Source organism: Trichechus manatus, unplaced genomic scaffold, assembly GCF_000243295.1.
Source record: "Trichechus manatus latirostris isolate Lorelei unplaced genomic scaffold, TriManLat1.0 scaffold00083, whole genome shotgun sequence".
In the NCBI taxonomy this organism is placed as follows: domain Eukaryota; kingdom Metazoa; phylum Chordata; class Mammalia; order Sirenia; family Trichechidae; genus Trichechus; species Trichechus manatus.
Genome location: NW_004444019.1, coordinates 8,974,865 through 8,989,234, shown reverse-complemented (window position 1 = coordinate 8,989,234; position 14,370 = coordinate 8,974,865). Strand labels below are relative to the sequence as shown.

Below are 14,370 nucleotides of genomic sequence, written 5' to 3'. Positions count from 1 at the left end.
GCTTGTGTTCTTTGTTGTTTGCTCATCTGTGGGCACAATACTTTTTGCCTCCTTCTCCAGTTGGCAGGGTCAGTGGCTCAGATATGGTACAGCAGGGCAAGTCTAGCTGAAGAGGAGTTGCTGGGGTGGGTTGTTTGTGGCACTTACTACAGCCACCAGGGCAGGTCAGTAATCAGTGCAGGGCAGGTTCCGGTAGGCCGTGCCTGTGCTGCTGGGTGGTGTGATGTGAAGTGCACGGTGCAGGTAGGCAGGATGGAGGGGGGAGATTGTGATGTGTGGAGCTAAGATGAGTATGGGAGAGAGGAGAGACGAAAAGGAGCCAAAAATATACAAACAGAAGAGTCCTAAGGGAGCTTGCCGTTGGAGTGGTGAGATAAGAGACTATGAAAAGAAGAAAAACAAAAAGCGGAAGAAGAAAAAAAAGAAAAGAATGAATAAATAAAAATTAGAAAGAAAAAAGAACAGGAAAGCTCCCAGGGATCCCACCGGTGCGGCTACGAGGTCTGAGGAAGTTGTTCCCAGGTGCTGAAGTACAGCCTGGCTAGGTGGTGTAGAGGTATTCAACGCCAGGAATTCTGGGGACAGGAAGAGAAGGAAGGTATAGAGAGAAGAGAAACTGAGTAATGAAGAAAGACAAAAAGGGAAAAAGAGGGAAAAGAAAACAAAACAAATTAAAAAAAAAAAACAAGACCCCCCCAAAAAAAACGGGGAAAAAAAAAAAAACTCCATGAAAAAAGAAATGTCCTCAGGGGTCCCTCTGTGCATCTGCACAAGCTGAGGGGGTAGGTCCCAAGCTGCACAGCACCGCACGGCCAGAATGGGCTCCCAACTGGAGAAAAGAAAAAGAAAACAAACAAACAATTGAAAACAAACAAACAAAAGCCCCAGGATCCCACCAATGTGGCAGCATGGACCGGAAAGCAGTTCCACACTCAAATGGAGCTCCACAGCCCCTCAGGAAGAAGCAAAGATGGCGCACGGAGCCAGGTATTTGAGCAAAAGGAGGGGGAGGTGGTGAGAGGTAAGGAAGAAATCAAAAGAAGCGGAAAAAAGCAACACCAGCAGCCAACAAATGGCACTCCGGAGTCAGCCAGTGCGGGCAGGTGGAATCCAAGCAGCTGGTGCTTCCTGGCCAAGAGACTGTGGCTGCAGGAAGCAGAGGAGGCCGAGTAGGGGTGAAGAAGCGTGGGGGGTGGGAAAGCATATATTGCTGTTTACCAGTTGGTCTGTCTCCTGCTTGAAGCTCCGTGAAGCTGCTTTATCGTAACCCCTATCTGCTGGTCTCTGATAGGAGTCCAAGATGGCGGATCCGTGCCACATTAGCTGATAGGGGACCTCTCCATGTACGTTTCCTCGCTCTCTGCTCTCTGTCAGGTTCTTATTCGATTTGGTGTTTGGCTGAGTTCTGTATCTCTTCATTTGAAGTTTAGGATTTCAGGATTGCTGTTTTCTGTTTGGCTTAGTTTTTCAGATCTTTGCTGTGGAGGGACAGCGTGGTGCTTCTGCCTCAAGATTCTGCATTTTTAATAAGGTGATGCTCATGTTGCTGGTCCAAAGAGCAAAGAACCTGAGGAAAACCTCCAGTTAAGGAAGAGAACCGTTAAAGAAGGAAAAGTGTCCATCTCAACCTTGGCTATGAGTGGAGATGTAAAAAAAAGAACACCCTTCTGAGATTTTGAAGCCATTGGCTGACCATACCAGTGTTTAGGCCTATGAAACTAGGCCTATTAAGACTATTTGCCTGGTTCAAAAACCCCCAATGGGAGCATCTTAATATAAAGAAGACTCAAGTGTGAAGTGCCTCCAGACACATGGCAAAAACAGAAGCAAATCTTCTGAGGATAAATACTGTCTCAACCCATGTCTCATGGAAATCTCACAGACAGAATCTCAGTAAAACACTCAAGCAAATAAGCCTTCACAAGCAAGAGCTTGCAGAGTCCACAAACAACTGAATAGGACCAAAGCACAAAGATTTCAGGCACTGAAATAACTGGGATCAGGATATAAAATAATTATTTAAGGTATTTTTAGAAATAAAAAAAGCCAAAAATGAGTTAAGAATTTGGGACTATGAAAAATGACTAGGCCAACTTAAAACACACACACACACACACACACACACACACACACAGAAATTCAGAAATATGATTTTAACTTAAAATTTAATAAAGGGTTGAATGGCAGAATGGATACATTTGCAGACAGAATTCATGAACAGGAAGAAATTTCTGAAGAAATTATACAGAAAGCAGCACAGAAAGAGATGAAAATTATGAAAGAGAAGTTAAGAATGTAGAGGACACAATGACAAGGTCTAAAAAACAAATGTTTGTTTAATCATAGTTCCAGAAGGAGATAATGGAAAGATGAAGAGAGGCAAAATATTTAAAAGACAACGTCTAAGAATTCTCCAAAAGTTTGGAAGGACAAGCTCTTCAGATTTCAGAAGCACAAAGCACTGCAAGCAGAACTGGAAAAAAAAAAACAAGCCAACTCACACTCAGAGATAAAGTTAAAATGAAGAGCCTCAACATCAAAGGAAGATCTTAAAAGCCGCCACACAAAAGTCAGATTACTTATAAAAGAACAGAAATTAGACCAACGGTTGACTTCCAATAGCTACAATGAAAGCCAGAAGGTAGAGCTATGAGAAAATGACATATTCATTGAAACTACCTTTCAAGAACAAGGGAGAAATAGACATTTTCAGATTTAAAATGACACAGATATAAAAAAGAACAGTGAAAAACTTCACCACTCAAGACTCTCACCAAAGGAATTTCTAAACAATATACTTTAAGAAAGTAATCACAGAAGTATATTAAACTTTGAGATAAAAAGAAATAGAAAATAAAATGGTTTTATTCATTGATTATATAAAACATTAAAAATATCTGACTTGTGGGGTTATCAAACTCACAACTCCCTCCCTCCCACACACACAAACACATCACATTAACAGACCTAAAAGGCTGAACAACATACAGACTGAGTGAATCCAAAGCATTCTTAAGCTTTGTACTGTTCAGGAGGAGAGTAAAGATATTAACTTTAGACTTAGTTAAGTATGCATTTAAATTTCAAGGGTGACCAAGAAAAGAAAAGAAGATGCATATCTTCCAAACTAGCAAGGGAAACAAAGGGAAGAACTTGATTCAAACAAAGCTGGACAATTAGATGGTGCAAAAAATTACATGGTAGAAATAAAGTCAATTATAATAAGTGTAACAGAACTGAATTCTCCTGTTAAAAGGTGTAGACTGACAGACTGCAAAAACAAACAAAAAAAAGCCATATGTTGTTTATGTGAGACACACGTTTCCCATGTTTCAAAAAAAAAAACTACAGAAAATGGAAAGAAAATAACAGTAAAAGAAGAAATGAATAACACAGATAAAAGACATAAAACTGAGAGATCAACAAAACTAAAAGACAGTTTTCTGAAAAGATTAAAACTACTATGAAGCTCTTGGTAGGTCTAATATGAAAAAATAAGAGAAAGCAAACTAAATAATACGAGAAAGAGACAGTGTAGAATTAATAGAGAGCAGAAATTAAAAAGAATACCAGGAACTTCGTGCCTATATATTGAAGGCAGTCAAAATCAATACTTTTCTAAAAATTAACTTATCAAAACTGACTTAAAGAGAAAGAGAAAACCTGATAAATATGACAATAACCATTACAGAAATTAAAATGATGTTGTTGTTGTTAGGTGCCATAGAGTCAGTTCCGACTCATAGCGACCCTATGTACAACAAATGAAACACTGCCTGGTCCTGTACCATCCTCACAATCGTTGTTATGCTTAAGCTCACTGTTGTAGCCACTGTGTCGGTCCATCTCATTGAGGGTCTTCCTCTTTTTTGATGACCCTCTACTTTACCAATCGTAACGTCCTTCTCCAGGGACTGGGTGTGTGAAAGGAATTCTCGCCATCCTTGCTTCTAAGGAGCACTCCAGCTGTACTTCTTCCAAGACAGATTTGTTCGTTCTTTTGGCAGTCCATGGTGTATTCAGTATTCTTCGCCAACACCATAATTCAGAAGCATCAATTCTTTGCTCTTCCTTATTCATTGCCCAGCTTTTGCATGCTTATGAGGCCATTGAAAACACCATGGCTTGGGTCAGGTGCACCTTAGTCCTTAAAGTGATATCTTTGCTTTTCAACACTTTAAAGAGGTCTTTTGCAGCAGATTTGCCCCATGCAATGCATCTTTTGATTTCTTGACTGCTGCTTCCATGGGTATTGATTGTGGATCCAAGTAAAATGAAATCCTTGACAACTTCAATCTTTTCCCCGTTTATCATGATGTTGCCTATTTGCCCAGTTGTGAGGATTTTTGTTTTCTTAATGTTGAGGTGTAATCCATACTGAAGGTTGTGGTCTTTGATCTTCATCAGTAAGTGCTTCAAGTCCTCTTCACTTTCAGCAAGCAAGGCTGTGTCATCTGTATATGGCAGGTTGTTAATGAGTCTTCCTCCAATTCTGACACCCCGTTCTTCTTCATTTAGTCCAGCTTCTCCAATTATCTGCTCAGCATACAGACTGAATAGGTATGGTGAAAGGATACAACCCTAACGCACACCTTTCCTGACTTTAAAATAGTAATTTAAAATCTTCTCTCAAAGACAAACAAGGTCTACATAGTTTTACAAGCAAGTTTAACCAAACACTCAAGAGCAGATAATTCCAATCTTGAACACAATCTAACAAAGAAGGGAAAAAGGTGAGACGACTCACTATTCACTGTATGAAGCTAGAATAACGTTAATTTCAAAACCAGAAAGTGTCAGAGAGGAAAATTACAGGCCAATTTTTAAACAAAGTATTAGTATACCAAATCTAATGGCATTTTATTTAAAAATATAATCATCATGATCAATCTGAATATTTTCTAAGAATGGATGAGTGATTTAGTATTAGAAAAACCTATATTCACCACTTCAATAGATAAAGAAGAAAAATGAAATAATCACCTTATAAAATGAAGAAAAATGAACTCTGAAAATTTCAAGATTTATTTAGATTAAAAAAAAAGACAAATACATAAGCAAACAAAACAAAACAAAAACTCTTTCAAAAATAGAAGAGGACTATCTACAGCTAACATCACACTTAATGATGCAATAAAAATGCATCCCCTTTACAATCAGGAACAAGATAAATATGCCTATTGTCACCACTTCCAGTCAACATGGTATTAGAAATCTGAGGAAGGACAGAAAAATATGAGAAAAGAAAAAGACATAAAAATTAGAAAGGGAGAAACTAGACTGTCATGATATTCAAATAGCATGTATGAGCAACCTGCCCAAATCTGCAAATAAATTATTTCAGCTGATCAGGTGGTTTAGCAAGGTTCCTGTTATCACCGAGTCAATTCTGACTCATAATGACCTTACAGGACAGAGGAGAACTGCCCTATAGGGTTTCCAAGGCTGTAATATTTACAGAAGAAATTATGAAGTAAAAGAGCTGAACAGAAGATTTCAAAGGGCAGCTGGAGAAGATAAAGTACTATAATGACATGTACAAAGATCTAGAGTTAGAAAATCAAAAGGAAAGAACATGCTTGGTATTTATCAAGCTGAAAGAAGTGAAGAAAAAATTCAAGCCTCGAGTCGCAATACTGAAGGACTCTACAGGGAAAATATTAAACGACGCAGGAAGCATCAAAAGATGGAAGGCATACACACAGCCACTGTATCAAAAAGAATTGGTTGATGTTCAGTCATTTCAGGAGGCAGCATATGATCAAGAATCAGTGGTACTGAAGGAAGAAGTCCAAGCTGCACTGAAGCCACTGGTGAAAAACAAGGCTCCAGGAATTGATGCAATACCAACTGAGATGTTTCAACAGACAGATGCAGTGCTGAAAGTGCTCACTTGTCTATGCCAAGAAATTTGGAAGACAGCTACCTCACCAATCAACTGGAAGAGATCCATATTTACGCCTATTCTAAAGAAAGGTGATACAACAAAATGCAGAAATTATCGAACAATATCATTAATACCACACGTAAGTAAAATTATGATGAAGATCATTCAAAAGCAGCTGCAGCAGTACATCGACAGGGAACTGCCAGAAATTCAAGCTGGATTCAGAAGAGGACATGGAAAGAAGGATATCATTGCTGATGTCAGATGGATCCTAGCTGAAAGCAGAGAATACCAGAAAGATGTTTACCTGTGTTTTATTGACTATGCAAAGGCATTTGACTGTGTGGATCATAATAAATTATGGATAACACTGCGAAGAATGGGAATTTCAGAACAATTGTGCTCATGAGGAACCTGTACATAGATCAAGAGGCAGTTGTACAAACAGAACCAGGAGATACTGAGTGGGTTAAAGTCAGGAAACGTGCGCCAGGGTTGTATCCTTTCATCATACTTATTCAATGTGTATACTGAGCAAATAATCCAAGAACCTGGACTATATGAAGAACGGGGCATCAGGATTAGAGGAAGACTCATTAATGACCTGCGTTATGCAGATGACACAACCTTGCTTGCTGAAAAAGTGAAGAGGACTTGAAGCACTTACTGATGAAGATCAAAGACCACAACCTTCAGTATGGATTACACCTCAACATTAAGAAAACAAAAATCCTCACAACTGGACCAATAGGCAAACGGGGAAAAGACTGAAGTTGTCAAGGACTTCATTTTACTTGGATCCACAATCAACACCCATGGAAGCAGAAGTCAAGAAATCAAAAGATGCATTGCATTGGGCAAATCTGCTGCAAAAGACCTCTTTAAAGTGTTAAAAAGCAAAGATGTCACTTTAGGGACTAAGGTGTGTCTGACCCAAGCCATGGTGTTTTCAGTGGCCTCATAAGCATGCAAAAGCTGGGCAATGAATAAGGAAGAGCAAAGAATTGATGCTTCTGAATTATGGTGTTGGCGAAGAATACTGAATACACCATGGACTGCCAAAAGAACGAACAAATCTGTCTTGGAAGAAGTACAGCTGGAGTGCTCCTTAGAAGCAAGGATGGCGAGACTTCCTCTCACACACTTTGCACATGTTATCTATCACAAGCTACCAGTCCCTGGAGAAGGACTTCATGCTTGGTAAAGTAGAGGGTTATCGAAAAAGAGGCAGACCCTCAATGAGATCGACTGACACAGTGTCTGCACCAATGGGCTCAAGTGTAACAATGACTGTGAGGATGGCACAGGACTAGGCAGTGTTTCGTTCTGTTGTACATAGAGTCACTATGAGTCGTAACTGACTGGACGGACCTAACAACAACAACAATTTGTACAGAAGCAGACTGCCACATCTTTCTCCCACCAAGCAGCTGGTGGATCTGAACTGCCAACCTTTAGGTTAGCAAGGTAACTAGATACAAAATCAAAAAGTTAACTCTGTTTTTCCATATAAGTACCAATTAGAAAATGATCCTTTTAAAATGATACTATCTACAGCAACAATAAAATATGTGAGATACCAGAAACTAACAACAAAAACGTATGCAAGAAATTAATGGAGAAATGACAAAATTATATATAAAAAAATTAAAGAATATCTAAATAAATGGATTAGTATACCATGTTCTTAGATAGGAAGAGTCATTATTATAAAGACAGCAAGCAGTATTAATCAAATCCCAACAGGATTTTCTTTTTAGAATTCGATAAACTGATGCTACAGAATTTGATAAACTGACAGAAACCAAGAACAGCACAGCACAGACACTTCTGAAAAACAAGATCAGACCTATCCTCCAGATACCAACATTTATTACAAACGTACGGTTATTAAGACTGGAGGTCTCAGCACAGGAATAGACAAACAGACCAACAGAACTGAAAAGAGAGCCAAGAAGTCAGTCCATGTGTATGTAAACTTGACTTATGATACCTGGCATTACATCAGTGGGGGAAAGGATACACGGACCTGGGACAGCTGGCTATCGACAAGAAAAAAGACATGAAATTGGTTTCCTGCCTCATACCATACACAAAAATCAGTTTCTGGTAGAAAAAAAGCTTAAATGTAAAAAGCAAAACGACACCTTTTAAAAGAAAATACAGGAGAATATCTCTACGGCTTTAGGGTAGAGAAGACCAAAAGGCACTGCTGTTGTAGGTGCCATTGAGTTGGTTTCGACTCATAGCGACCCTATGTACAAGAGAACGAAATACTGTATGGTCCTGCGCCATCGTCAAAAAAGGCACTAGCAACAGACAAAAGGATCAAGATGAGATTATAGTAAAATTGATATCTGCTCATCAAAAGACACTTTTCATATTAAAGCTTCATGATTGTACATGAGGGTCCATTTGCCAGTAGGAATAGAAAATGATTTTACAACTTGGCATCATGTTATAAAATTTAGCAGACCTGTATCATATGGCCGAGGAATTCCACTCCTTGCATAGAAGCACAAAGTAACATGCACAAGAATGTGTAGCAGTCAATCCTGGTGTTTCTAGGATTATCCAAATGTCCACTGAGAAGGAGAATGGAAAAAGTGTCATGTATGAATGAACTACAACCTCACACATCAATATGGATAAATCTCAAAACCGTGTTAACTGTAAAAAGCAAGTAAAATAAATACACAGGGTATGAAACCATTTCTACAAAGATCACAAACATGTAAAATTAGATTGGACCAGGAAGCAGCACACAGGGAGCGCCTTGGCAATGGAAATATTCTATTTCTTAAACTGGGTAACGGGTTCATTCCAACCCAAACCAAACCCCGCTACCTTTGAGTGGATTCTGACTCATTGCGACCCCACAGGGTTTCCAAGGCTGTAAATCTCTATGGAAGCAGACTGCCACATCTTTCTCCCGCAGAGCTGCTGGTGGTTTCAAACTGCCTACCTTTCAGTTAGCAGTCGAGCGCTTTAACCACTGCATCACCAGGGCTCTTCAATGGGTTCATAAATAATGGTTTTGTTTCCCATATGTATTACATAAATTTTTGGTATCAAATACTTCATATCTTTTTAAACTAGTGAAAAGGGGTGCTGAATATACCTTTGTTGTAAAATACAAAATTGGGGTGGATTAATGTGGGACTTTCACTTTCTATATTATCTATTTCTGGACTTTTTTTAAACAAGTAATATGTTTGTGTTTGGGGAAAAATGACTGCAGAAAGGAAAACAAACTGCATATAAATCTGGGCCATTTAGTACAAGGGCAGTTATTCTGTTCTCAGTTTACACACATAACTTCTCCAGATGTATCTGTATGCATGCATTCTCCGTAGTAATCACGTCTGGCTTCATCTACTTTTTTTTTTTTTTAAATTGTGCTTTAGGTGAAAGTTTACAGCTCAAGTTAACTTCTTATTCAAAAATTTATACACATATTGTTTTGTGACACTGGTTGCAATTCCCACAATGTGACAATATGCTTCCCCTTTCCATCCCGGGTTCCCTGTGTCCATTCGTCCAGTTCCTATGTCTTCCCGCCTTTTCGTCTTGCATTTCGACAGGAGAGGGTTCATCTACTTTTTATTACACTTGTTTTGGCCCATTTCTGCACTTTTCCAATATATATATTTTATAATACCACAAATCCTTCTGAAAAGAGGAAGGATGTAAATAAAGTAAATGAGTGACTCTTATTCCCAAAGGGTCCTCTTTTCCATTTTTTTTCACGGGCATCAAAGTGTGGTGCACCAGGCAAGCTCCCAAATAAACACCCCGGGATGTCTGCAACCCTTCTTGGCCCGAGGGCAGGCCGGAAGTAAGAGCGATGTCCGGGCTGGAGGAGCCCTCGGGATGTTCCAGCTCTCGCTCCACCCCTGAGATCCTCGGAGGTAAATGGACGTGCCCAGGGAAACGGCTGCACGAGTAGCCCAACCGAAGGGGAAAAGCTCGGCAGCTCCCGGTGCGCTCGAAGCCCCGGGCCGCACGCAGCTTGCTCCGCGGAGGGCGCTTCTCGCGCCTCCCAGGCCTTCACGATCCCGCCCGCGACCCTGACCCCGGAGCCGCCAGTAGCCTTACTTGCAGCCCTCCACGTGGTGGCCAAGGCGCTGCCGAGCAGCCCCACTAGGCCCGATGCGGTCATGGCGCCTACTCCACCAACATCCGTGCGGACACTGCCTCGGTAAAGAACCGGCGGCAACCTCCGGGGCAGCCCTACGGCGCCGTGAGGGCGGGGCCTTCTCAGTGCGCGCCAGGCCGTGAGGGGCGGGGCCAGGAATTCGCCCGCCTGGCCCCGGCTCTGCAGGGAAAGAGGGGACGGGCTTGTGAGGACGCGGGAGCGGGGAATGAACTCAGACTTTTCACCAAGAGCGGCCCAAACGACCCTCGACAGCTGAAAGCGCTGAACATCCAGCCGCCTGAGTTCGTTGTTGATTAAAACCCAAGATCAGGCTGAGCTGGATGAAGGAATAATTCACTTTATGCCTCTTGGTCTGAAGGAAAACGCCTCTTGGAAGATCCTTTTTATAGTGTACAAGATTGACCACCTTTTACTTCCTTCAAATCTCCTTTTTGTTTTAAATCTCTACCTGTTCAGTGAGCTCCTAATTCCTCAGTTCTGACTCGTGGACCAGATGGCCTGAAAGGTGACATCTTTGAGTGTGGTGCAGAGTAAAACAAGGCTCTCCATCTGGTCCGGACTGCAATGCAAGTAGCTCTGCCCATTGGCCCTTAAATTCCAACAGCTCCAATGGTGTTGGAATATATGCGACTGATCAGGATGCTTTACGTAACCTGTGGAAGTCCTTATAGAATCAGTTTTTTGTTCTTAAGTTGTTTCTTAGTCACTGGGTCCTGGTAGCATCTGCCGTGTGACATCAAGTGGCCATGCAATCTAAGTTTTTCATCATGAACTGTCAATTATCTGGTCCTCCTAGATAAGGAAGGAGACCTGGTGGTGCAACGGTTAAGCGCTGGGCTGCTAACTGAAAGGCTGGTGTTTTGAACCCACCCAGCAATTTTGAGGGAGAAAAGACCTGGTAATCTGTTCATGTAGATAACAGCCAAGAAAACCCAATGGGGCTGTTCTCCTCTGCCACATGGCGTCACTATGAGTCAGAATTGACTCAAGGGCACCTAACAATAACAACTTAGATGAGGAGTACTTACATTAAGTGGGAGTGGCAAATACACGACAGGGCCAGAGCCAATGCCCAAGCAATATTCATGAGCAGGCAGTTCATACTCCTAAGATCATAATTCTGACCCTTAACTTATGTCTACAGCTTAATGATGAATTCCCTGTGACCAGGTGACTGGGGAAAAACTTTAAAGCTGTATTAAAGATGGCTTTGCTAAAAGTGCTGATGCAGCTGGCAATGGACTGCTTTAGCATTTAGAGTCCATTTAAGAGAACCCTCAAGGAATAGCAGAGGAAAAAATCCTCCCAGAGGGCAAAACTTAATTTATCTTGTACACTTTGCCTGAAAGGAGATATGGCCTGAGGTAAAAATCTACATCATTTCATGGATAGTGACTGATGGTTTGGTAAGGAACTGGAATGTAAAGGTTTTGGAATAGTTCTTTGAAGTACGATCCCAAAGCATGAGAACATTTGGGTCCCACTGAATCCTCGAAGACTCATTGCAGAAGGGCTCTTAATCAGAACAAGATGACTGTATTAGTTATCTATGGATGCCTAACAAATTATACAAAATCTAGTAGATTAAAATGACAAACATTTATGACCTCACAATTTTTTGGGTCAGGAATCCAGGAACCAGGATGCCTCTAGCTTAAGGTCTTTCAGGAGGTTGCAGTCAAACTCTCGGCTGGGGCTCCAGTCTCTTATAACGGGCAAACTGGGAGGGGATTTGTTTCCAAGCTCACTCAGGTGATTATTGGCAGGATTTAGTTTCTCCCGGGCTTTGGCCCAGAAACCTCCCTTAGTTCCTTGCTATGTGGGCTTCTCCAAATGTAAGCTCAGAATATGGCAGCTGGCTTTCTGCAGTATGAACAAGAGAGCAATAGCGGGTGCCCAAAATGGAAGCTGGTCTTTTTGTAATCTAATCTTAGAAGTGACATCCTGTCAATCTTGCTGTACTGTGTTCTATTTATTAAGACTGAGTCCAGCCCACACTCAAAAGGAGGGGATAACACAAGGGCATTAATACCAGAAGTTAGATCATTGAAGGTCATCTTAGAGTCAGCCTCCTTCCCCCCCACCCCAACAAAGGTGGCAAGAATGGAGGAGGCATGCACATACTTTTAACATCTTTTCTTCTACCAGAGCCTTGGTGGCACAGTGGTTAAGCACTCAGCTGCTAACTCAAAGGTCGGTGGTTTGAACCCACCAGCCCCTCCACAGAAGAATGATGTGGCAGTCTGCTTCCGTAAAGATTTACAGCCTTGGAAACCCTATGAAGCAGTTCTACTCTGTCCTACGGGTGACTATGAGTTGGAATCAACTCGATGGCAGTGGGTTTGGTTTCTTCTGCCAAGGCTAACTGGCTAGCACCATACTTTGCCAACTGCCATGACCAACCTGATTCCCTAAAGTAGTTTTATATAGCCTGGGTAGCAGGTTTAATTACATCATCATGAAGGGGATAGCAATTAGTTCTTATAGGAATAGACAATTACTCTGAATTTATATTGCTTTCCCTGACTTATGCTTCTTTTTATGTACTCCATCTGTGAACTTATTGAATGTCCTATACACCATCCCACACATTACTTAACAAAAACTCATTTTCCTGTGTAATATGTAAAGTGTAATTGATGCCAGTCTTATGCACCCCATCATCTAGAAGCGGCTGGTCTTACAGAATGATGGACAGCCTTATTGTAGATATAGCTTTGGAACGAGGCAAAAAAATGCACTTTGGGATGCTGTCCTAAAGGATTTGGCATATGCTCCAAACAACTAACAGTATTCGGTGATATCCAGTGTTGCCAGAATAACAGGGTCTAAAGAGTAGAAGAGGGATTGGCGCCTATTACTTCTGACACATTGTCCATTATTTTTGGCTTTCCATTGTGGGTAGAGACAATCTGCCATGGGCCCTGAGCTTCCCAGATCCATCTCCTAATACTGAGCAGTTTCTGTAGCTAGTCATAGGCAACTAAGTAGGTCAAGGCAACCACAGCATGACTATCATTTAACTGCTGCTTTCCTGGGGAAGAGGGACTGGCTCGTTTGCTGCTTGCTAAAATGTTTGCTCCTTGATCAAAAACTGCTGGGCCCTTGGCCCTGAGTTCTCTTACAATGCAATCCACCATGTGTACAGGTGTCATGTGGCCCTCTACATTGCACTATAGGAGTTGGGGCTACAGGAACCAGCGCAAATATGCTCACACTCTGGCTACTACTTTTGCTGTAATAAAGTCTTGTCTCTGACCCAGGAGTCTCCTGTCAGCATCCATGACTGTAGCAAGCTAACCTGTCAGCTTGCAAGTAGAGCAGAGCCTCAGACCCCCCACCACATCTTGCCACCCATCTTCATGATTCCAGTTTCTGTTGCTGTTAACAATTTTTGCACCTAGAGCAGGAGTGTTTCCACTAGGGGACTGCAGTGCAATGAATTACTTAATATGGCCCTTCCAGCCATAGTCTCTGTGACTCACACACAGTGATTGAGTGGGACTATGCAAATAAGGAATGTGGAACCTGTGATGGTTGGGATTATGTATCAACTTGCCTAGGCCATGATTCCCAGTATCATGTGGTTGTCTTTCATTTTAAATGTTGTGGATTCTGACCTCTACATGTTGATGAGGCAGGACTGGTGCAAGGTGTGTCTTGGGTTGCCGCCTTGCAGCAGGGCGTGTCTCTAGCGCCACCCTTACTAAACTTATGCCCTTCCCTGTGGTGTGGCCTGTATATGACATATATGTGTATGTCCTGGCGAGGCTCTCTTTGCATCTGGATCCCACTCAGGTTCGTAATCAATTGACCTCCCCAGAAGCCTGCTGTCTGACCCGCCAATTCTGAGATTGCCAGCCTCCACGGCCCCTTGGGCCAGTGGCCTATCATATGACCTGATTCGCTAGCTTCTGAAGCCTTGCGAGCCAGCAGCCTGTGGTCTGAACTGCCGGTTTGGGTTGGTCAGCTCCTGCAGCCAAGTGGGTTGGGAGAAGTCTATGCCTGACCCATGAATTTGGGACTTGGCAGCCTCCACAACCACGTGAACCATTTCCTTTATATCGTTCCTGAGTTCTGTGAGATTTTGCGGCGAACCCAGAGACGGGAGGGCGAGTACTGAGGGGAGAGGGAGTAGTTGATGTTAGAGATGATGGAGTGGTACAGCAGCTTGGAAAAGTTGGACATTTGGGACATCTTTAACCTCCACCTCATAGGAACCAGCTTTGTGCTGATCCTTATAAAAGAAATTATTCATTTAGGGATGTAATAATGTTTTTCCTAAATTTAGAAGCTGAGCCTGTTCCCTTGAAATTTTTAGCTT

At 41.9% G+C, this 14,370-nt stretch overlaps 1 protein-coding gene across 1 annotated transcript in view; it reads right to left on the bottom strand.

Annotated features, from left to right (window-relative positions):
- The window catches only part of SDHAF4 (succinate dehydrogenase complex assembly factor 4), a 37,201-nt gene extending 23,871 nt beyond the window's left edge, over positions 1–13,330 (bottom strand). Inside the window, exons 1-2 of the mRNA XM_023735931.1 lie at positions 13,263–13,330; positions 9,986–10,323 (exon numbers count right to left, since the gene is read on the bottom strand). Of these exons, the coding sequence (XP_023591699.1) occupies positions 9,986–10,323; positions 13,263–13,330 (406 nt within the window). The remainder of the gene's footprint in view (positions 1–9,985; positions 10,324–13,262) is intronic.
- Positions 13,331–14,370: the final 1,040 nt, after the last annotated feature.